Below are 25,908 nucleotides of genomic sequence, written 5' to 3'. Positions count from 1 at the left end.
CTCAAAAAATCTCAGTGACCAAAGAAGGAATAAAACAAGAGTAAATATTGGCAGTGAGTTTGAAAGTTTCTCTGCCTCTCCTACTAAAAGCACCTGCCCAGCACAAACAGTGAGAGCAGGTCATAACTGAGATCTAGATCAGGCTGCAACAAAGATAAAACGGTGGGATACTCTAATATAGATGTATATGTTATCTGCTAAACTGAGCAGTATAGTACTAGGACCTAGAAAAAGGAGTGACTCCAACTCTAGGGTGTGTACTTTTGGAATAGTGGGATTTTTCCGGTATAACAGGCTTGGCTTAGGCTAACACAGCTAGTGGTGCATAAAGCATGGTTAGTTAAATACAGATAGTAGATAGAAGTTTACATGGGGCAGTTTATGATGTGCAAACAATAAAAACACTCCAAACGAATCCATTAGCTGATTAACTTACAGAGTATGACTCGTTGTTGTTTGCCATGGTAGAAGTTACTGAGCTCGTTTTTGCACTAGATTGTGTAGATTCAGCCTCCTCAACTCGGCAACCCGTGTGAGCTTCATGTTTGGAGAGGGGTGGGCGGGGCAGACAGCTATCTGTGGTGTTTTGAAATTGGACTGCTGTAGCTATTTCACTTGCTTGCTCTTATTTCTTACTGAATGCTCCTTTAATATTTAAGGTTATTTAATATATTTTTTCCCACCTTTACCACCTTCACCGTACCTACACACAAGTGTTGTTAACAGCAATAACACAGACTACAGACAATACAGACTACTGCCTCACACCAAGGATGGGCTGTGGACCACTATATGGTGCTTCCCACTGGTCGAGAAGCCCTGAAACCCTGATCTAAAACTACCCCATCACTGCCCCTACACTCCAGCTTTATTGCCATGTCCACTATGACTTTCTTTTTTAAAGTTCACAGTCCTGTTCTCTCTGACCCCTCCACATTTCATCCTCTTCTGTGAGCAGCGCTTGCTCTTTAGCTCTGTGTTTCTAATTCTGGTGAACAGCAGCAGGACTGCAGGGCAGGACACTCAGGTGGTGCTGTTATAAAATAACAGGCTTGTTATTTTGTTGTGTGTTTTAGGTGAATTGAGGCTGAAAAGCCAGAGACTGCCTCAGCTTCTCCATCCCAAGGCTGTGTTGGTTACCATGGTGATCTAAACAAATGTTTGTTCACCGGTGATAGGTAGCTGTCAGTCATGTTTCTTCATGAGTTCTAAAGTATGTTATGAGCATGCCCACACAGTCCTCAGAGGTCTGAAGAGTGTTTTGTCATATTTCTGCTCTGTGTTTTCTATTTAAACTTTACTGAATGCATCACATGCGGCCACTTTTATTATATTATAATATAGGGACATTACATGTTTAACTCATTGACCCTTTAGTCTCATATGGAGACACTGCCCATATCATCTAGTGGTCGTATGACAACATTACAGTCAACAGATTGAAAACAAGATGGCAGGAATCCCAGTCAAATGTTTTTACAGCCAGTCCAGACAGAAACATGGACCTGGTAAAAAATGAAACTAATTTATTTATGTAGAATAACATCTAGCTTCATACGTTATGCATTGCTTTTTACATAATAGAAATAATAGAAAGCAAGAAAACATCTGTAAACATGAAGTACTCGTTTGAGGACATTGGGACTACATCACATCTTTACGCCATTTACTACATTGCTTCATTTCATCGTAACAGGGAGAGTTTTAATGTCAAAAGCAGAACAACTGCTCAATGCAATTGTAGATAATTGAACTACTCAAATAACTACTGTAGAAAATATTGTAATGGTGTGTATAGAATATACAACAATAAGTAAACACACCCACCTTAATAAGACAGAATATTATTGACTACGCCACCCCTGTATTATGGGAAAAAGGGGAACCCCACACTAGGCCACTCACTAAATGAGTGTATGAGCCAACCAATAATACATGTGCATCAACTGTACTCAATATGACGCACCAGTCTCGCGGCTCGCACCTGTCTCTTCCAACGGCGACAGCAACGCGGCGACAGCAACGCGGCAACAGCAACACGCCAACTCAACGTCCCTTTGTTTGGCCAAAGTGGAAGTAGACTCACCTGGTTGCACCCCCTTTTATCTTCCCCATGGGAACCAGTGCGCTCCCACTCTACGTTCCACCCAAAACAGATGTGTAATACATTAACTAAACCCCTCTAAAGCGACAAAGATATGATTAAAATTTACCAAACAATAGATAAACTTGAGATATAGTTAATAATTAAGTTAATAATTAAACTGGCTAAAGATATAGCCATACCACAGTATGTAGAAAGCAGACATGTTGTTTTTGGACTAATTGGGTCATTTTTTAATGTCAAAATAACCCCATATGAGCACAAGAAACAAATTAGTTTTTACACTGGTTATATCCTACTAATTCCAAATTTAAATTTAAAATGCACAAGGGGCTTTTACTTTAAATATATTATTGTGTTATACTTTTATTAAAACTATTTGCTAAATGAGTTGAATGACAAAAAAGTTGGATATTTTACAGTGTAAAAAAAAAGAAAAGTAAAGGATGATGACATGCACGGTGAATAACTATGGGAGAAAAGGAAGAGAAAAGAACGAGTAATACCTTTAATATTGTAAGGGTTGTCAATGACAAAGTCTCCATTCCACACGACCGACAGCTCCACCGGCAGATCACTGATGTCATTGCCATCATAGTCATACTGTAAAAAAGGCAAAAGAGATTATAGAGCATATTTTTTCTTTATACTATTTTAGATATATAATAGATGTCGACGTTTGACATGATGAAAGAGCAGATAAATGTACAGGTGACTATCTTATGATGTTCATTGCTATTTTACACCCTGCTAACAGTCCATTTTCACACCTTCTTTCTGCTTTATTTAAATAGCAACAGTGCTTGTGAACATATCTACACCGATAGGTGTGGTGGTCTTTGCATTGCTATCTTGGCAACAGAAAACACAGGTGCGCCACTGACTGAAAACAACCTTGAGAGACGTCAACACTCATATGTTCATTGCTATCTTGGAAGTAAGTGAACAGGCGGATCTCCAATACTCATACAATACTCATACAAGCAGCAGTGCACAAACCCATAGGACCATAGCACATACCTGTTGGCAGCTTTACAAACTTTTAGATCAACAATAAACAGAATAAACGAATGTGAACAAGCAGGTCAGTTTCCTCTTCTGATAAGGTAGCGGCGCCCCTGAAATAGCAATCTGCCAAAGTCAGAGTGCACCTTGATCTTAAAGGGAATAGCAAGAGGCGCACTTTTTGGTTTATTGCACATTATGCCTAAAACACACCCTTGATTAATTAAGAGAATTAGTACTTGACTTTTGAGCTCTTTGAGCTGCGCAAGGCATACTTTTCCTGCCATTACGATAGCAAAAACTCTGAAGTACACAATAATAAATGTCCTGCAAATTTTCAGTAATTAGATGGAAGCAGTATTATATTACTATTTGTTAGTCACTCAATATGATTAACCATTTTACTTGGTCTTTAAAATGATCAGTGTTACTGTGTGCAGAAAGCATGAATTAATTGAAAGAATGCAGAGCAATTCTCTTTAATGCTATATTAAATTACCTTTATTCATTTGTTTCTAGACACATCTAATTTGATAGGTGTCATGATTCTACACATATATGGTACACACACTGTAACTGAAGTAATTTTACATTGAAATTCTAACAGTAAAAAACTACTGTTTCAATCAAATGCAGTATATTGCTGTAAATATAGCACCCCCATGTGAGACTTTCCTAAATAACTGCAAATAGCAGGGAGAAATAGATTGCTGGGAGATCAGCTGCTTAGTGAGGGACACTCGTAGCATGAAATCTTATATTTTAAATGTATATTGATAAGAGTTAGAGAAAATTTCATTAATGAAAACTGATCTTTTTTTTTTTGTTGACTAAAACTAAATAAGAATAAATAATTGAAAACAAAAACTATAGCGAAATCTCTAATATAATTAATATATATATATTGCCTATATATTAATATATATATTGCCGGGCCAGTTTGACTCAGTTTATGTTTAATTATCCAAAAGATGTTTAAAACCAAAAAAATCTTAAAAAGCAGTGTGAATATTTAATTACTAACTCCAATAACATCAATATTTAGTGCAATGGTGTTCCCTACCTCTTAACAGGTAATGATTCAATTAGGATAATTCACTCGTTTTTCATTTAAAAAAATGTTTAAACTTTTTTATTTTAATCTTTCACTGCTTTTAACATTACTTTTAAAAAGACCAACATATAAAACACATTTTTATATTGAAAATTGAAACATTATATTGTTTAGGTTTTAGTTTTTGCAGGGGCTGGTTTGTAAATATGTGAATGATGAACCATTTTTATAATATATGATGATTACACTAATTAAAATCAAGCAGAAACTTTTTTTTTTTAAATATTTTTTCTAGATCTTCAGTATTTAAAATGGGTCAATTTGACGTAACTACACAGGCTCTACTATTTTACCTAAAAAAATATATATTTTTTATATTATATCTTGTTTGTAAGCTAAAAAAAACTTCCTGTCTTTTCATGTTCTTGTAACTGTGTGTCTGTGTGTGTGTGTGTGTGTGTGTGTACAGACGTTTTTTCCTGGCCTGTTATTTTTTACCCCGGTGTCTTTGTATCCTTTCAGAATGAGTAATAGTATGGAAGTGACCCACACCCACAGCTCCACTCTCTCCTCCGTTGTTCTCCTCTCAGCAGCTGCTGTGCTGTTCTGTGAACATCAGCACTTTCAGCAGCACCAGACTGGGACCCCCAGCGTCCCTCCCCCACCCGCTCCCCCCGTCCCTGACGCAGCTGTGATCTATGGGCCGGCGAGCAGAGGACGGGTATAGACTGGGGAGATGCCCGCTCTACCTTTCTATTTCCAGCCTCATTCATTTTCCTCCGCAGGGGTAATTATGTACCCTTTGGTGTGCAGGTGGAACAAGAGGGCTTGTGAGGCTCGCATGTTTTTGGCTGCATGTTCAGGTTTTTATAGTATGGGAGCGATTCAAGGTACATTGTAAAAAAAAAAACGTTTCATGGGGTTAAAACACCTGGTTTTAGACCACAATAATTTATTGTGGTGACGGACAGTTCTGGTGGAAACAGGAGAGTTGAGGTGCACATTGAATTCTGCCGTGATTTGATCAGCCGTGGTTTAATATTTTTTATTGGATACAATCCGGGTTAGCACCCGAACATCCCTTTCAGACAGCTTCCTCTTACAGCGTCCACAGTTAATCCTGTTGGATGTGCTTTGTCCTTCTTGGTGGTATGCTGAGCTGACATTACCCTGGATACTGTGGCTCTTGATACATCACAAAGACTTGCTGTCTTGGTCACAGATGCTCCAGCAGCAAGACGTGCACCAACAATTTTTTTTTAACTCTTTTGAACTCTGGTATGTCACCCATAATGTTATAGTGTGCATTGCAATATTTTGAGCAGCAAAACTGTGCTCTTACCCTGCTAATTGAACCTTCACACTCTTACTGCTCTTACTGGTGCAATAATGTGCAATTAAAGAAGATTGGCCTCCAGGATGGTCCAATTTAGACATGAAACCTCCCACATTAAAATGATGACAGGTGTTTCAGTTTCATTGTCCATATGTGACCAAGATTTATAACGGATCCAGAGCCACGGTATCCAGGGTAATGCAAGCCTACCACCAAGAAGTACGAACCACATCCAATAGGATTAACTGTGGACGCTGTAAGAGAAAGCTGTCCAAAAAAACATAAAACCACGGCTGCCCAAATCCCGGCAGAATTCAATGTGCACCTCAACTCTCCTGTTTCCACCAGAACTATCCATCAGACAGTAAACTTTTGTGGTCTAAAACCAGGTGTTTCAGTTACATTGTCCAACCCCTGTATATGTCCTTTATTAGACATAGATTGTCCATCATCTGTAAAACAGCAGGCTATGATATTAATAGCAACAGAAAAACTATCGCATGGCACATTTATATGCATGAATATAAATGACGTAAGGGTCGTGTCCTACAGAACAGTGCGTTCTTATGTTCTTTCACCCTTTCACAGTTTCAGAGGGTCACATGACGAGGCACATCGTTTCCCCGGGAGCTTTGCAGCCTGTGTTGTAATTATTTAGATGGGGGGAGTCTTGTCAGAGACATATTAATGACTCTATTGTTTTGGAAGGCCTCAGGAGATCAGCAGTATAGCCATTACAACCACACAGCCACACTGAACCTGTCCTTGAAAGTTTAATGGCGCCGGGGACGAGCAAACGCCAAATTCACAGAGTAAAAGAGAGCCTTAACTGAATTACGTTCTACTTTGCAGCTGGTCAATGCCAAATATGATTGACAGCTAAGAGCAAGAATTTAATTGGTTGGTGCAAAACATGATTGACAGGCTCATATCCAGAGTCCTCGCTCATTTATGTCTCCGGTCTGCAGCGTTACCCTTCTTAAAAAATGAGAACAGTAGATTGAGAGGGGCACTGGGTGATGTATGGGTTTAGAGGCAGGGCAGGAAAGAGAGCTGATTGGCTGAGGACGTCAGCAGGGGGGTGGTATTATTGATTGACTGATTTGCATATTGTGATGTGTCTGCCTACCAAAGTACATGGAAACATCATCCTTGCCTATAGCACAGTTGAAAGTTAGGAAATGTTACTTTAAATTAACATATTTCAGCTATTAAAAGAAAAAATATGGTTTATGTCAGGGGTTGACAATTAAGTTTGGCCACGAGCCAGATTTTTTCCAAGCCATTATGTGGAGGGCCACAAAAAAAACAAGGCTGTTTTGGAAAATGAACTGTAATGGGATGGAGTGCTAGAGACTAGTAGCTCTCCAGCCCAGAGGGTTGTTGAACCCAATTGTAGAACAGTTGATTTCAAAGCAGGTAAACCCAAGAAGAAAGGGAAAAAAATGAATAAATAAACACATATAAATGCTTCTCAATGCTGGGATTGAACCTGTGTCGTCAGGGTCGCGTTCCAATACACTGACACTGCCCCGGCTAGTAAATAGGGACACGTCTGGGTAAAGACTCACTTATAAGGAGATAGGAAGCCCAAGAAAAACGGGAACACGCGGAAACTTAAGTCACGCCGAGCTCGACAAAGAAACAGGGGAGGGATCTAAACAAAAGCTCACCAGAGAAGCATTTTATTTATTTTTTTTTTTTTCATTATCGTTTATAACAGTTCAAACAACCTCACGGGCCAGATGTTTCATGATCTTTATAATATCACTGACAGTTGGCTGTGGAATATTTAGTAGTGAAAAAATGTCACAACTGTGACAAACTCTACTCAAACAAAGTGAGTGCAAACTGTTATATCAAATAGAAACACCAAAAGCAGCACCTCCAAAGCTGTAGCTGTAGTTGATTCTAGATGTTGTGTCTGCACAAACACATGGAAATGAATTAGGGCTTACCATGGTCTTCTGGCACTGTATGCTGGTGCTGTTAAAGCGCAGAGCGGTGACACTGTGAACTCTGCCCTGGATGTTAAAGATGCACTCGTAGTTCCTCTGACCCGACTGTGGCTGCGGAAGGTTCTGGGCTAGCAGGGTAATGGGCTTTATAACACCCACTGGGATGTGGATCTGCGTGGTGGGCATGATCTGAGGACACTCCTGGAAGAAAAAAAAGCAAAAACACAGGATGTGAGAAGTTGTGACACTTTAAATCCTTCTGTGCTTTTGTTCACTATGTAAAAATGTTCTGCATTGTAGATTATCTCCAAAAATGTGACGTACACGGGCTTTCAAAATTCTCCCCATTAATTTTCAATGGGAAAAATGCGTACGTTTACGAAGTTTTTACGAAAACTGCACCATCAGGCCGCACAATCTGGAGTTGGAACAGTGTCAATATCTCGAAAACTGCGGGAGAAGAAGGGCGGCGATGAAAGTGCAAATAATAAAAATAATAATATTAATGCAGAATAACAGTTGTAATAGTTGTAATAATACAACCATAAATTGAATGTGGTTTACATGTGTTTTTTTCTTAATACAGGGACCCTGCTTGCCTTCTACTAACCTATTTTCAATTACATAGGAAAACTAATCCAGCGCAGAGAATTAAATTGCAGTTACTCAACCAGCATGAAGCCACACTTACAGTAAAGACAATGGTAACTTGCTCTTATGCTCTACAACACTGTGTTCAGGCAGTATAACAAACCATGGGATGCATTATCTCAGAGATACAGAGATATCTAGCATGTTGCGCTACACACAGTTGCGCATTTTACACTACTTAATAAATATTGCCCATATAAAACAAACAAGAAAGTGTATCGTTCAGCAAGACTCTGATGATGTAGTGGACACTCACATGTACAGTATGTGTGAATGCAAAGCAGTGCAGCACTAGATCATGGGAGTCCCCTGAGAATTTGGAGCAGCTCCTTGATGATACACCAGTTCAACTTATTTATCAACGGCCCCATTAGCCTCTCAGGAGCTCCTTGTTAATTTGACTTATATGCTGGAAACTAAGTTGCAGAAAGCCCAGTTCATCATCCCTAATACAGAACCCCTCACTGTGGGGTGACCTAGCAGGCTTCCAAGGTTGGAAAGAAGTAGAACTGAGAAAAACATTTTAAAAAATTGGTTTGTAAACTTACTGTAATTAATGGCAATTGACGGCAGTTTTGGCAGTACTTTACTGTTATTTTACATCTACTTTTAATTTATTTTAACAGTATTTTTCTCTAAATACTAAAATACAGTAATTAAAGGAAAAACTGTTATACTGTATACTATATAATTAAATTAACTAAAGTACTACTTCTTTTTATTTAGTAATATGCTGTATTTGTAAGTCCTGATGCTCTCAGTCTGCCTGCTCTGGACTCTGAAGGGCACAGAGACTCCATTTTCCCAGCATTCTCACACTATAGAAAGGACTACAATAAACCATCGGATCACATGACACTACGGAGTTCCAGTTCACCAAGCTATTGATTGTTTGCACCTGGATTATTAGTATAAATATCCCTCAGTACGCTCGTTATGTTGCTGAGTATTAAATCCAGGTTTCCTAGCTTTTCTACGGCTTGTTTTTCACTGTGTATTGGCTTTTCGTGTTTTGACCCATTTCTGTATTTTCAATTATCCCTTTTGCTTTCTGTTGCCGACCTAGCTTGTATTTTTGCCTATTCGCCTTGTGCTGGATTACCCGTGTACCAACTAGTACATCATCCCTAATACAAACCCCTCTCAATGGGGTGACCTACCACGCTTTCAAGGTTGAATGAAATAGAACTGAGAAAAACATTTAAAAAAAAAACGGTTCTGTAAAATTACTGTAATTAATGGTCAGTGACGGCAGCCATCAGTGTGTAATCTTGCTGACCAGTGATACTATCCCTAAAATGTTCATTTAATGGGCTAGTAAAGTAGCACTTCTTTGTCCACATCTTTGTTAGGCCCTTAATTTAAGTAATCACTGTTTATTTATGGAAGTTCAGCTCATGTTTTTGTTTTCTTATAAAAAAAAAAATTAGTGCTGCTTCAAGAATGTGTCCTATATATCATCTTATTGCATTTGTCCACCAAGAGAAACCAACATGGCAACTTGCTCTTACAGCCTACAACAGTGTTTTCTGCACTGTGCCGACGGGATCCAGCGGCTCCCATAGTGGTGTACAATGACATCGCATTGGTCCTGTGTGGGCAGCTGTACACTGATTACGTGAAGGAAACAACATGGTGACACCCTTGTTCACTTCGATGTAGGCGACCTTAGTAGTGTACAACATAAAAATAGAGAAAAAAATTAGCCATCGTGCTACAAACACATGGCGAGCACTCCACACAGTTTTTAGGCACAGATTCGAAACATTTTTAACAATACTACAATCATTTTTTATGGCGGGATGTTTTGTGAGAATAACGTTTTTGTTAATAGTTTGTCTAAGGCGGGAACTGGCATGTTTCAGGACACGAAGGCAACGCCTGGTGCGTTACGTCAGTGCTGATGCTGTCATTCTGTCTGCTCTGGACTCTGAAGGGCACAGAGACTCCATTTCCCAGCATTCTCACACTCAGGACTACAACGTCTCATCGGATCATGTAACACTACAGAGTTCCGGTTCACCAAGCTTTTGATTGTTTGCACCTGGACTATTAGTATAAATACCTCTCAGTATTGAGTCTAGGTTTTCTAGTTCTTCTCCGACTCGTTTCTGTATTTCAGATTATCCTTTTTTATTTATGTTGCCAACATAACTTGTATTTTTGCCTATTCCCCTTTCTGCTGGATTATCCGTGTACCAAACCTGCTTACTTCTCTACTTCCTGGTATGTTGTTGGTGTTTATGCTGCCTCATTTTTTTGACCCTGCCTGCCCTTGACTCTTCTTGATATGCCTATCCACTTCATTAATAAACTGTTTATACTGTTTAAACCATATCAGCATGTGTCTCTCCTGGTCCTGGTTTGTGTGATAATATTTTTGTCAACAGTGAATTACTGTGAATTTGCAGTTGAATATTGTCAATAATTCTTTTGCTGGTAATTTACTGTAAAATTTACAAAAACGTTTTTTACAATGTAAACAGAGTGTTTTCTTTTGTGCCAACAAATAGAATGGCCACCACTGTGCTGGACCCCCACCAACTGTGACTCAGTAAACTTTGTGCAAAAATGAATGAGAAGCACAGCTCTACACAAAGCAGGGTAGGACATAAACATTGATTAGCTGTGCTGATTGTTTGTCTTTGTTGCTATGTTAGTTTTTTCTCCTCCTGATCATCGAGTTCAGCTTTCTGAAGTAATTTTCTGCCTGGATAGATTTAATATATTCCTTGTTTATCCACTGTCAGGCAAATGTTGATTTATATATATTTGATTTGCAAATGTTATTTTGAAATTTGGTTGATACTTTGTATTTATATAATGCATATTGAATATGTGCTCTGTGGTTTATGATAAAGACTTTTAGAAAATAATAAATAATCAAAATCTAGGTAAATGGTACAGCTGAGGTCACACCCACACAGAAATATATTATATGATCCTAAATCAAGACTTGTGTTCCCAAATAAGGTAATTCACATTAAAACCAATTCCTGTATTTTTACAGTAAAATCAGACGTTTGTTTGGACCCACAATACACCTGGTCTTCAACCAGCCAAAACGGCCACGTCACCCCACTGCTTATTGAGCTCCATTGGCTACCAGTTGACGCTCGTATTAAATTCAAAGCTCTTACAATCGCCTACAAGGTGATGACAGAACAGCTCCTTACTACCTGCACTGATCACTCCTGAAGGCTTACGCTACCTCCCGGCCGCTGCGCTCCTCCAATGAACGTCGCCTCGCTTTACCAAACAAACCTTCACACAAAGCAAAGAACAATCCAGACTGTTCTCATACAGAGTTCTTCCCCAATGGTGGAACAAACTACCTTCCACTACCAGATCAGGAGAATCTCTCGCTATCTTTAATAAACTCCTGAAGACAGAGCTCTTCAAAAAGCACTTACTCTCCTAACACCTCTAACTAACTACCTTCCACTACCAGATCAGGAGAATCTCTCTCTATCTTTAGTAAACTCCTGAAGACAGAGCTCTTCATAGAGCACTTACTCTCCTAACACCTCTAACTAACTACCTTCTACTATCAGATCAGGAGAATCTCTCGCTATCTTTAATAAACTCCTGAAGACAGAGCTCTTCAAAAAGCACTTACTCTCCTAACACCTCTAACTAACTACCTTCCACTTCCAGATCAGGAGAATCTCTCTCTATCTTTAAGAAACTCCTGAAGACAGAGCTCTTCATAGAGCACCTACTCTCCTAACACCTCTAACTAACTACCTTCTACTACTAGATCAGGAGAATCTCTCACTATCTTTAATAAACTCATGAAGACAGAGCTCTTCAAAGAGCACTTACTCTCCTAACACCTCTCACCGTTTACCTTCCACTACCAGATCAGGAGAATCTCTCGCTATCTTTAATAAACTCCTGAAGACAGAGCTCTTCAAAGAGCACTTACTCTCCTAACACCTCTAACTAACTACAAACTACTTCTAACCTCATTTCCTTCTTCCCCTCCTTTACTCCTCTAATTCCCATTATTTCCCTTTGGCTTCCTTTAGGCCCTATCTAAAAATGTTTTCTTCTTGGACTACTATGTCTTCTATTGCTAAATGTACATCATTATTTGTAAATCGCTTTGGATAAAAGCGTCCACTAAATGTAATGTAATGTAATATAATATAATGTGTGTTTGTGATAGAGAGAGTGAGCATCTCTTGTTGTTCAGGGAGGTATACAGTATAAAGTATGTGGTGTGTGAGAGTATATTTTTATTTATTTTTTTATTTTTATACTTTTATTTATTTATTTTTTCCTTTGAATTCAACTGTTCTGCACTTGGGTTCAACAACCCTCTGGGCTGAAGAGCTACACGTCTGGCCAAACTTAATTGCAGACCCCTGCTGTATACAGTATGTGGTGTGTGTGAGAGTATACTGTATACCAAGGGACGGCAATAGGCGGAACCCAGGCCGGATGTGGTCCGCAAGCATGAAACATCTGGCTTCTCTGGTGAGCTTTTGTTTACATTCCTCCCCTGTCTCTCTGTCACGCTCAGCATTACTTAAGTTTCCGCTCGTTCTTGATTTTTTTCACCTGTTTTTGGGCTCTATATCTCCTTATAAGGGCATTTTTCCCGGCCATGTCCCAATTCATTAGTGTATTGGACCGCGACCCTGACGACATGGGTTCGATCCTGCATGAGGAGTGGTGTGTTTATTTATTTATTGTTTCCTGTCTTCTTGGGTTTACCTGCTTTGAATTCAACTGTTCTGCAATTGGGTTCAACAACCCTCAGGGCTGGAGAGCTATACTATACTCACACACCACATACTGTATACAGTATGTGGTGTGTGTGAATATACTGTACACAGTATTGGAGATGGGCGATGTGTGTAAGTGCTGCAGTGCTGTGGGAGAGCAGTGGATGTGACTGATATTGGTTTTTATGCAAATGTAGCCTTTAGAAATGTAGAACACTATTTGCATAGTCATTCAGTCAGTGCTGTTTATAAGTGCACAAATCCCTGAAACAGCTGCCGAGGTGAAGCAAACATAGCAGCACAACAACAGCGAGGTTTATAATGGGATGTGACAGAGTGTGTGTAAGAGTGTGTGCTTTAAATGTACACAGATGTATGAATAAACATGCAAATTACGTGTGCAGGGGAGTGTCACTGGTGTAACTTGTGCTTAAATATAAAAAAAAAAACAAAAAAAACGGACATTCCTCTTCTAGGGTTTCACATTTTAATATACAGTTGCCATTCTGAGGGCAGAATTTGGGACTGGTTAGCTAGCTAGAACTAACAACCTGTGCACACATCTTAATAAAACTCTTCTTGGCTAGCTTAAATCCCTTCTAGACAGTTATCTAAGTGTAGGTTAGCTTCTCAGCTAATACTTTAGCATCCCTTCCTCCAGTAGAAAGCTTATGTATTTCAACTTTTAGCTTTTACAAAGATTACAGCTTTACAAGGGCAAGTACAAGGGCACTAAACTCCTCACTGGGTGATGTATGGGTTTAGAGGCAGGGAAGTCAGGAGAGCTGATTGGCTGAGCTGCAGCAGCAGCAGCAGTGTGCCTCTGATAGTGGTGAGTTGTATATGATTGGATGTCAGCAGGGGGGCGGTATTACTTATTGATTGTCTGATCTGCATATTGTGATGTGTCTGTGTACCAAAGTACACGAACACATCATCCTCGCCTATAGCACAGTTGAACCTGAGGGGGCGCAGCAGAGGCAGAGATTACCTTAATAAAAGTGTTTTTTAAAGGTTGGGAAATGTTTGTAAAATTTAAAGAAGGACTGGCATGTTCAAAAGAAAATATATTTCAGCTATTAATGGAAAATATATGTTTTATGGTTTAGTGTCTCTTCAAATCCAGAATGCCCTCGTGTTTTGGGTATGTGGATTTTGCAGGGTGCTCTTCATGGTTGGCTAGAATCTTTCTAGAGGGTTATTTTAGCATAGTTTAGCTGCCAACTTAACAAATTAGTGCCCATTTCACCGGTATACAACTTTAATCTGTAGTAATTCCATCTTTCACCAAGATTACATATTTTAATCCCAAACGTTAGGAGTGATGGAGGGAGAGAGTGCCACCTACTGTACCCACTCAAAGAGAGCATGAACTACTTTACTCTCTCAGACTCTGGCTGCTGATGGAGAAGCAGCACAACCCGGGTTTAGATCCTTGCACAGTGGCAGCGCCATCATGAGGTGCTATCTGTGTATGTGTGATAGTCAGTTTGATTACTGTCAGTTTGATGTACAATACACAGGTCTGGAAAAAAAAATAAGAGACTACTTCATTTTCTGAATCAGTTTCTTTGATTTTGCTATTTATAGGTTTATGTTTGAGTAAAATGAACATTGCTGTTTTATTCTGTAAACTACGGACAACATTTTTCCCAAATTCCAAATAAAAATACTGTAATTTAGAGCATTTTTTTTTTTCAGAAAATAAGAAATGGCTGAAACAACAAAAAAGATGCAGAGCTTTCAGACCTCAAAAAATGCTAAGAAAACAAGAAAAGTTCATATTCACAAAGTTTTAAGAGTTCAGAAATCAATATTTGGTGGAATAACCCTTGTTTTTACAGTTTCCTTGTTTAAATCACAGTTTTATGCATCTTGGCATCATGTTCTCCTCCACCAGTCTTACACACTGCTTTTGGATAACTTTATGCTGCTTTACTCCTGGTGCAAAAATTCAAGCAGTTCAGTTTGGTGGTTTGATGGCTTGTGATCATCCATCTTCCTCTTGATTATATTCCAGAGGTTTTCAATTTGGTAAAATCAAAGAAACTCATCATTTTAAGTGCTCACTTATTATTTTTTACAGAGCTGTATATACATGTATAGATATGTAATGTATGTGGAGTCTTACCTCTGACGTATTAACTCTGCCCTCCTGGAAGGAGCAGTCGTTGGCGTCGTGGGTACACATGTGGCGATATTTGCACCAGTGGCAGGGGAAAGAGCCATTCACACAGGAGAGACATCTGCAGAGATACACATACAAACACTATTACTACATCTGCAGAGATACACATTACATGTACATTTAATTGAAGGTGGAGTGGGAGAATGCTAGTGTCTGGGCGCCTCCGTGTCTATGTTACCCCTTCCGGCATACATATTTCCTTTGAGTGTGGCTTGGTTTGTTTAGTTTCATCTCCAGACGCGTTTTTCCATTTTTTTCAGTATTACAAGTCTTTTTCTTTGGTTGTGTGGAGAATTTCGTTTATTTTTTTTAATTCATTAGATTATATTTTTATCAACATTTTGGGTTTATTTTCGTTTGTTTTTTTTTTTTCTAATAATAATAGTAAATACAAAATTGATTTTCTTTCGTTATTTTTTTTTTACGGGGCGAATAACACAAAGTAACGCAATAGTTATTTTTGACTGGTAACTAGTTACTTTTATAATGGAGTAACTCAGTTAGTAACTCAGTTACTTTTTTGGAGAAGTAACGAGTAACTATAGCTAATTACTTTTTCAAAGTAGCGTGCCCAACACTGCTGGTGAAACTGATGACAGTTATTTACTGTCATTTTACAGACAACTGTTTTGCAATAAAGGAAACTTTAAAAAGGCAGGAGAACTGTAGGTGGGTGGACTTACGACTGGTGGACACTACAGTTGTAGAAGACGAAATCCACACTGGCGAACTTCTTCCCCGTCTCTTTCGACTTCAGGTAAACTTTCATTACATGCCTGTCACCTACAGCACAGAACACAACATTACATTTAAATTAACATTTAAATTTTAATTTCTGACATTTAATAGACAGCTTTATTCAGAGCGGCTTAAAAACATCCTCAATTATTATTTTTTTTTATATCTATAGCTGATGAAGGCTAGATCAAAAAGATGCATCAATATTAAATACTGATATATGCATGGTGGATCAAGTTAAACTCTACACTGTATAACCTGATGAGTTAAATAAACTCAAATGCTTTGAGGAAACAAACTGTCTTAATCATTATAGTGCAGATTTGCAACTGCTCTATTTATTGAAATAATTATGTTTACATCAATTAAATATTACAGAAATAGAGGATTACCTAAGCTAATGAGGTCAAACTAAGCCAAAAATGAGTATATAGCATATACACTCAATTGAACTGATTCCCCTTAACTATACATATGCCAAACCTGATGGTGTCATCAGACCATAGGACATGGTTCCAGTAATCCATGTCTTTTTTTGACATGTCTTCAGCAAACTGTTTGTGGGCTTGCTTGTGTACAGACTTCAGAAGAGGCTGTCTTCTGCAGTGACAGCCATGCAGACCAATGTAGATTGATGTAGTGTGCGGCGTATGGTTGGGGCAACAATTCGCCTTTTAAGATCCTCTGAGAGTTCTTTGCCATGAGGTGCCATGTTAGAACTTTTAGTGACCAGTATAAGAGAGAGTGTGAGAGCTGTACTACAAAATTGAACACACCTGCTCCCTATGCACACCTGAGACCTAGTAACACTAATGAGTCACATGAAATTTTGGAGGGAAAATGACAAGCAGTGCTCAATTTGCATATTTAGAGGTGTGGTCTCTTAGTGGTTTGGACATTAACGGCTGTATATTGAGTTATTTTGAGGGAAGTGTGTTTAGGTCTGTGTGTTTGAGTGTCTCACCCTTGCTGCGTGTGATGGGGGCTATCTGACGCGTGGTGGGAGTGAGACAGAAGATGTGTCCCCCGACGATGTGCCCCTCGGTCTCTGTGTAATCCTCAAACGAGCAGTTCACTCCCGCAGACAGACTGGGTACGTTCTGGGCCTGCAGCACCAGCTGGAATAAAAACATTAGCATTAGCATTAGCATTAGCACTTCTGTTGATGGTGATGATGTCTGTATACACATTTCTGATCAAGAAAGAAACATTTAGGGTAACACTTTCTATGAATGTCATCTCTAATAGACTTTATAAACACATTCATAACATATTATAATGCATTCATAAGGCATTATAAACATGGCTATAAAGATTTATAAAAATGCATAACCCAATATATTTTCATCGAGTTTAAGCATTATGACGTAATACATTATAAGCTGTTCTTATGATAAATATATATACACAATGAGAGTCTGGCACTTTACTTGGAGCTGTTATAATACATTATAATGGACTATAACTAATTAAAATATATTTAAAGCATTATACAGGTTGTGTTTAAAAGTTAAAAGCTTTTTTTAGTCATAATGCATAATTCCGCAAAAACTGACACTGAGTTTCTTGGTATTGACGTATAACATTATTAATGCCTTATGATCACAATTCATGATGCATAATAAACATGGCTTATATTATTGATGGGTTATACATTTTTATATATATATATAGGCATATTTTAATGCCTTATGAATGCATTATACTGTGCTTAGAGTGTGTTTATAGAGTCTTACAGAGATGAAATTCATAGAAATGAGATACAATGTTTACTGAAATTGCCTATGCATTGTGGGAGTTTATAATGCTAACAAAATCATGCAGCAAAAAAAAAATCCACATTATGATAAAGATACAGTGCCTTAATAATGCCTTAAAGGGTGACTAACCCCCATAATTTTAGTTGAATCCACCCTTAGATCAAATTTGAAAAAAGCTTAAAAAAAGAATGGGAGAAATAGTTTGGGAGGGGCACTGGGTGATGTATGGGTTTAGGGGTGGAGCAGGAGGTAGAGCTGATTTGGCTTTGATAGCAGTGAGACAAAGATAGTAGAACGTAACAAGGTGGTGGGATTATTGATTAGTTATCGATTGTTTAAGGTTCTGTCACCTTCATGCAATAAAGCTGTTGCTGGCCACACCCTCATGTTTACACTGATTGTTTTAGTTAGTGTTAACTAGCTGTGCTAAATGTCAAAACATCCACTAGAAAGTCCATGCTTAACTACAATAGAAGCACAAAACTCATTATTTGAAAATACTTACATCTCCCTGATCATCTACTGACTTGACACTAACATTAGGTATAGATTCCTCCTTCAGACAAAGTCTGCTGGCTAAACCTGCTGCGTACTGTCTGAGGTTCAACTAATCTATTGGGTGGGGCTCTGGTGGGGGTTGACCCCTCTAATGGATTGTATAGTAACATTAGTTTGAAGTTTTTTTTTTTCTTTTGTTAGTTTTCATGTTACTTACATCTCCCCTATCTGCTGACTTGACACTAACATTAGGTACAGATCCCTCCTTCAGACAAAGTCTGCTGGCTAAACCTGCTGTGTACTGCCTGAGGTTCAACTGATCTAGTGGGTGGGGCTCAGGTGGGGGTTGAAGGGGGATGGTAGATGCCAGGGTGGTTCTATGCAGGTTTTCGTATAGTGACGTCACAAAAAGGAAGCAGCCAATTCTGACACCAAACTCTTTTAGCGGATTAAACACTGACTTAAACACAAAATCACCTTATAGAGAGTACATTAACACACACACACACTCACACACCTGCACTTCAGACATGGTGACTGAGACGTTGTTGGGTTGGACGCTGAGTTTGACACACTGCCCCACATGAGAAGCAAAGCGCAGGGGCTCTTCAGATCTCTCACACCGGTCTCTACGGGAACATCTATAAAAATATGAACAATTTTATTAGATCTTTATGTGAATTAATCTACTCTATCCTTACATTATGGAAAACAATGAGATATACTCACGTATTGTGTAAAACACACCAGCCGCAGTGGGGGTCTCCAGATCCCAGACACTCATTACAGCTGGTATACTGCTCACAGCTCTCTACCGGCACCCTGCTCACCTACACACACACACACACACACACACACAAACACACACACACAGGTGTAAAGCAGGATTGGAACTAATGACTGAAACACCCACATCTCCATTTACCGTATTTTTTGCACTATAAGACACCCCCGATTATAAGGCGCATAATTAATAAACGTCAATTGTCTGGTTTATAAGGCACGTTATGCGACACTAGTAAGGAACAGGGGTATTACCATGTGTCTCTTCTAATTAAGCAGGTTAAGTTAAGTAAACAAAACTTTAATAAAAAAAAAACTGTTTTTTTTGGTGAGTAAAGTGCTTCAGATTATTTATAGTAATCTTAGATTTCCACTAAAGCTAGAGAATTAGTATTAGCATTAGTGGCTAACTGCTAGCAGGTAATGCTAATGCTGGCCAAATGATGGGCAAAAAGCTAGCGGTTAGTGATATATATCCTACTAGAACTAATATAATACTACTTCTCAATACCTGACTGGTACAATTCATACAATTCATTCTAGGGTGCTCTAACTGTTTTTGGTAAAATGAAAAGATTTTGAGTGCACCTTATAGTGCGAAAAATACGGTACTTTAGAGAAATGGTAAAAGCTGCACAAGATGTGTGTGTATACACACATCAATTGGAAAAAAAAAAATCGAATTAATCACAACATTCTGTGTTGAATAGCGATTTTATTTGCAATATCTTTGTACATTGTATTTAAATAATGTAACCCATGCATATTTCCTATTGGTTTGCAACATCATTTATTTGCATAATGGGCACGCCCCCAACCGCTAACTTACCATCATTGTTTAGTCCTGCCCACAGGGATATTTCAGTTTTATTCTACCTACTAGTTGATTGCCTGTTGCTTTATCTTTTTACAGTTAAGTGTGGTTTTATGTAGCCTAAAAATATATATATAATTATATAAATAGTGTAATAATGCCTTTTTGTGTATGTTAGGTATTGAAGTCCTTGCTGTCTTGCTGACTAAATACTCCTTATTTGTTTACTGTATGTTTACTGATGTATACACAAAGAAGTAACACACATAACTTCAGTGATGGTATAGTTACTTTGAAAAAGTAATCTGATCACTGATTACTGATTACTCCTTTAAAAAGTAACTTAGTTACTTTATGGATTACTTGATTTTAAAAGTAACTAAGTTACTTTACAAGTTACTTTATTAGTTACTATCAGCAGCTGCAGACACCACCTCCCGCCACCTTAACATAAACATTATGTTTTTTGCCAATACTGCCTTTTTTGGAAAATGCATTTTTAACAGCAGCAATGTATCTCTAGACATTTAAAGTTCAACTATTTCCTGAAAAAATAAGTTTTTTTATAAAAATAAAAGACAATTTCTCTTGAATTAACTTAACATAAATATTTTTTTAATAAAAAATTAAATATGGTCTTTCTTGATTTCACTTAACATAAATACTTGTTTTTATAAAAATATATATAAAATAAAGAAAGTCTTTCTTGACCTGACATATTTAACACTGTAAAATTGAACATTGAACCTGTTGTTCTCTGCAGGGCAGCAAGGAGCGGTTTTATAAAACAGAACAGTGTGTATGGTCTAGGCCAGGGATCACATATATGCGGACTGCGCTCCGGGTCCGGACCCAGACGTTGTCCAATGCGGACCCAAACCGATAAACTACTGAGAAGGATTTAATTCTGACAGCGTTCATATAAAGCGTCAGAACTCTTCTTGTCTTTACGGTATACGCACTCTGTGGCACAGTAAACTTGCAGACCAATCACGTGTGGTGTAAAATCTTCAAACGCTCTCCTCTGCCAATCAGATCTGTGCAGACCGCTGCCCTGGCTGGTGAATTGGGACGCGGCCGGGAAAAAACGCCTTTATAAAGAGATAGGGAGCCCGAGAACTGGCGGAAAAATGAGAACGGGCGGAAACTAAAGACATGTGTGATTGGGGGAGAGCGGAGGAGGGATTGAGGTGGAGAGAGAGAGAGAGTAACGCACAGTGACTTGGATAAGTAACTTTAATCTGATTACTGGATTGGAAATAGTAACACGTTAGATCGTTACTCGTTACTGAAAAAAAATGGTCAGATTAGTGATGTTACTAACATCACTGCATAACTCACATAAGGAGCCACATTTTTGTTCATGTTTACACATAGTTTCAACAAAATAAAGCGTTTATTGTCACTATTGTCACAGTTTCGTTATCAGTTTCATGCTAAGTTAGCTCAGCTAAGGTCACTATCCTAGCCCTGTACAGCTCATGTACTCACATCTCTTAGCTCTATTAAACTTAGTTAAAGGTAAGGTAAATTAAAAGCACTCATTTTAGCCAACTGGTGTTAAAATCCATGCATAAACGGACACGTATAGGTCACATAATTCCATCCAATACCTCCACACACGATCTCACAGTCTCACCATCACTCTATCACGCTTTTTTACACCATGGCTTTCTTCTGACACAAACCCGGTTCTTTAGATTTAATGTGTCTGCCTCAGCGGGACACTTTAGCGACTGTCAGAGTGGAGGAGTGATCCATTTAAACACATTAAACTGCCTGAGCCCAGCGGAGGGGCAATTATAGCAAAGAAGAAAGAGTGAGAGAGAGAGAAAGAAAGAGAGAGAGAGAAAGACAGAAAGAGAGAGGAGACGTGACCGTGTGAGAGGCTCTGTGGTTGTCTAAATGTGTAAGCTTTGTTCCTGGTAACTTTTAGTTTATTTATTTCTTAGTTTCAACGCAGCTCCAGTCATTTTGCTTAAGTTGATCTTTTAATAATGTAAATAATATATCAGACACTAAGGGATATGATATATTTTGCTTTTTCACCCTCCAGACTTCAGAAAGAAATACCAAGAAAAATAGACCGTACTGCAACCCAGAGCTGTACATATAGAGTTTTTTACATTTATTAAAAAACAAATTTAATCCAGGAGAAAACTAGGTTTTCAGCATCATAATGTTTACAGTTCATCCCCTTTTTATTTAAAAAGCCACTAAATCCACTAAAACCATATTTTTTCCATTAATAGCTAAAATATATTACGCTTTTATTGTGGTAATTTCTGGCTCTGTAGCGGTGCTACCTCTCAGGTTCAAATGTGCTATAGGTGTGGATGATGTGTCTGTGTACATTGGTATATATCACATTATGAGGCACACCGCTGCTGCTGCAGCTCAGCCAATCAGCTCTCCCTCCTGCCCTGCCTCTAAACCCATACATCACCCAGTGCCCTTCCCAAACTACCGCTCCCATTCTTTTTTTTTTTGCCTTTTTCAATTTTGAGCTAAGCTTGCAGTCAGCAAAAATCACGGGGGTTTAATGCCCCTTTAAGACTGAGCCAGCTAATATCAGAGTTTAAAGGCAAAAACATTAGCATTTTAATGGCATAATTCCAAGTTTTAACCAACATAAACCCAATCCCAACTGCATAAAAAGCTAAAAGTATTTCTAGCGCAGAAAAACGAAGCAAAAGAGTCTAAAAGCGGAGAGAGTGGACATTTCTAGCGCAGAAAAACGGGCCAAAGAGTCTAAAAGCGGAGAGGGTGCGCATTTCTAGCACAGAAAAAATGGGGCAAAGAGTCTAAAAGCGGAGAGAGTGCGCATTTCTAGCGCAGAAAAACGGGCCAAAGAGTCTAAAAGCGGAGAGAGTGGACATTTCTAGCGCAGAAAAACGGGCCAAAGAGTCTAAAAGCGGAGAGAGAGCGCATTTCTAGCGCAGAAAAACGAAGCAAAAGAGTCTAAAAGCGGAGAGAGTGGACATGTCTAGCGCAGAAAAACGGGCCAAAGAGTCTAAAAGCGGAGAGAGTGCGCATTTCTAGCGCAGAAAAACGAAGCAAAAGAGTCTAAAAGCGGAGAGAGTGGACATGTCTAGCGCAGAAAAACGGGCCAAAGAGTCTAAAAGCGGAGAGAGAGCGCATTTCTAGCGCAGAGAAACGAAGCAAAAGAGTCTAAAAACGGAGAGAGTGCGCATTTCTAGCACAGAAAAAATGGGGCAAACAGTCTAAAAGCGGAGAGAGTGGACATTTCTAGCGCAAAAAAATGGGCCAAAGAGTCTAAAAGCGGAGAGAGTGCGCATTTCTAGCGCAGAAAAACGGGCCAAAGAGTCTAAAAGCGGAGAGGGTGCGCATTTCTAGCGCAGAAAAACGGGGCAAAGAGTCTAAAAGCGGAGAGAGTGCGCATTTCTATTTGAAAAATCTTAGTTTACAAAACACTGTCAAAGATAAAGATAGTAAGTCAAGTAAAATGGTGTGTAAAGAAAATAATCAGGAAAAATGTATTATTTAAATTGGTATATTTCATTTTTATTATAGAGTCTGTGGCCCGTGACTTGAAATATATTTCTCCTTCTGGCCCCCAACAAAAAAAGTTTGGACACCCCTGCTGTAAATAAAGCATTGTCACTCACATTGTTACCATAAATACAATACATACAAATAAACAAAAATAAATAAAAAGAAACTACATAGTAAAAAAAAAATGACACAAGGTTTTACACAGGGTTTAATATATGACTCGTGTTAACTGTATTCAACTATGTACACACATTGTGTTATTTGTGAACTTGTTTGAATTATACAGTGAATTTTTTTTTTTCTGGATTGGATACATCATTTCTGGATGTATAGTATTTGTCTATGCAGCAAAAACTCAAATTAAAGTACTCCAATAACTTCCAAAGTATCAATTTCAACTATTTTTTTAAAGGGATTTATTGCTCCATGCTGAAAGGTCACACAATATGACCAACACTTACTTAGATACCCTTGTGCTTTGGTTTATAATACTGAATAAAACACACCTATTTCCACTCTAAGGGTGTACTCACACTAGGCACGGTTCTATTAAGCACTGTGTTATTTGCCATTCGGGCACCACGCTTTACAGTACAGAAAATAGTAACTTGTTCTTGTAGCCTATAACACACTGTTGATACACTCAACCACCATATGAACACTTTACCATAGATTTTACCTTTTCATGTCCTTATTAGGTAATATTTACTGTAAATATGGGGAAAACTCTACCCAAACAAAGTGAGTGCAAACTTTTTTTTTTTTTTTTTTTGGCCCAACCACCACCCCCCCTCTTCGGAGGACAATTAATACTTTATTTTTATTTATTTATTTATTTATTTTATTTTTTTTTATTATTATTATTATTACTATTTATATATATATATATATATATATATATATATATATATTGTGTGGATATAGTTGTGGGAGTTCAGGGTTGGAGGGATCGGAGTGTGAGGTACAGGAGGGGGGTACAAGAAGAAGAAGAAGAAAAAAAAAAGAACTAAACAAAAAACAAACAAACAAACAAACAAAAAAAATAATAATAAAATAAAATAAACATAAAATAAACAAACATACATACATACACATACTCACATATCTAACTATACATATGCTTATACATATACACACATACATAAATATACATACATATTAATACATACACATAAATACATACACACACAGGCACAGTTGTGTGTGTGTGCAAAGTGAGTGCAAACTTAAAATAATAACAGTTTATCTGTGAAATTACAGCTTCGCACTTTTTGCTGTGTACAGTGTGTGTTGTGTGTGTGTTATATGTGTACTCCGGGTGGTCTCACCTCGTTCTCTGTAAGGGTGTATATATACAAGTAGTTGGGGCTGAAGAGCATGTCTCTCAGAATGGGGTTTCCTTCACTCACAGCCACGTTCTCATACAGCTGAGCCGGCTGGTAGACGGAGTTCACCACGATCTGAAACACAAAACACAACCATTCTTATTTAACAGCAGTTCAGTGAACAGTAACACTAATTTATCAGTGCTTAATTCCACAGTTACATTAACTGTCAAAATGGTTTGTTTTTATTCTTACGATTCCAGCCAGTGTTAATTTGGATTTACTTTAGTATATTATAATTTTTCTGGAACATTTTTTAATTTTCACTTTTTACTTTCCCAGGAGTATAAAAAATGTCATGAGAAATGAATTAAATTCAATGACAAAAGCTGAATAAAAAGAGAATAAAGACAGCAAATCACACAGCAGCATTATCATACAATGCAAACACTATGGTGGAGACCCTTATCCAACTTCCAAGCAACACCAAGAGGGTGAATACCATTCATAACATCCATAAACAAACATTTATAACCTTAGGAGCGGTAACGGCATTTTTAATGTGAAGGGGACAGATGGTACCACTTTAAAATAAGACTACTTTATAAAGGGTTTATAAGTGGATTACAATTAGTTTATTAATGGTTACTAATTAGGTTGTAAATGCCTTAAAATCATTAATAATCAGTTATAACACATACATAGAAAGAGCAACAATGACCTGTTGTTTGCAAAATAGTGAACCCACAGCCATCTATATTGTTGCCCTTTCTACGTATGTGTTATAACTGATTATTAATGATTATTACTGCATTTACAAGCTAATTAGTAACCATTAATAAACTGTAATATAACTGTGAACCATTTATAAACCCTTTATAAAGGTAGTCTTATTTTAAAGTGGTACCGGTCATTTTTAGATACTATTTTAGAGAGAGATTCAACAATTCATGCCTGACCTAATGAAATGAATCTGGCACAATTCATCAATGACAATGACTTCATGGGTGAATTTTACATTTTTTATTTAGACAATGCCCTATTATTTTAAGAATTCACTACTGTTATTTACAATAAATAAGGCAAAGTGCACACCTAATATTTAATTGTTTAGTTGAACATGTATTTGATGTGGTCTAGGGCTAATTAATTTAATAAAGAAATAAAAGTTTTACATATGGCTGGTACCTCCTCCAGTTTCCAGCAGCCTGCACTGGCTATGCACTGAACATTCACTTAGACAGACAGACAGACAGAGACAGACAGACAGACAGACTCCATTGATCCCCAAGACTGAATACACTGTGGGAAGCTGATTTTTAACTCTGAGTAACAACACCAACTCTGTGGATTGTTAGAAGAACCCCCAGATCATCTAAACATGTTATTCTGTGGATTTTACACTGTGGATTTTACCGTGTAGACTCTCACGGATGCAGCAGGGT

General features: G+C 38.1%; 1 protein-coding gene across 1 annotated transcript in view; it reads right to left on the bottom strand.

Annotated features, from left to right (window-relative positions):
- The window catches only part of plxna1a (plexin A1a), a 208,318-nt gene that overhangs the window by 47,806 nt on the left and 134,604 nt on the right, over nt 1-25,908 (bottom strand). Inside the window, exons 4-11 of the mRNA XM_022677283.2 lie at nt 24,467-24,598; nt 18,755-18,855; nt 18,543-18,666; nt 16,732-16,885; nt 15,713-15,812; nt 14,973-15,087; nt 7,458-7,658; nt 2,611-2,707 (exon numbers count right to left, since the gene is read on the bottom strand). Coding sequence (XP_022533004.2) covers nt 2,611-2,707; nt 7,458-7,658; nt 14,973-15,087; nt 15,713-15,812; nt 16,732-16,885; nt 18,543-18,666; nt 18,755-18,855; nt 24,467-24,598 — 1,024 coding nt within the window. The remainder of the gene's footprint in view (nt 1-2,610; nt 2,708-7,457; nt 7,659-14,972; nt 15,088-15,712; nt 15,813-16,731; nt 16,886-18,542; nt 18,667-18,754; nt 18,856-24,466; nt 24,599-25,908) is intronic.

This window comes from Astyanax mexicanus, chromosome 13 (assembly GCF_023375975.1).
Source record: "Astyanax mexicanus isolate ESR-SI-001 chromosome 13, AstMex3_surface, whole genome shotgun sequence".
NCBI classification, from domain to species: domain Eukaryota; kingdom Metazoa; phylum Chordata; class Actinopteri; order Characiformes; family Acestrorhamphidae; genus Astyanax; species Astyanax mexicanus.
The sequence above is the reverse complement of the archived record's forward strand: the minus strand, read 5'-3'. Positions and strand labels throughout refer to the sequence as shown.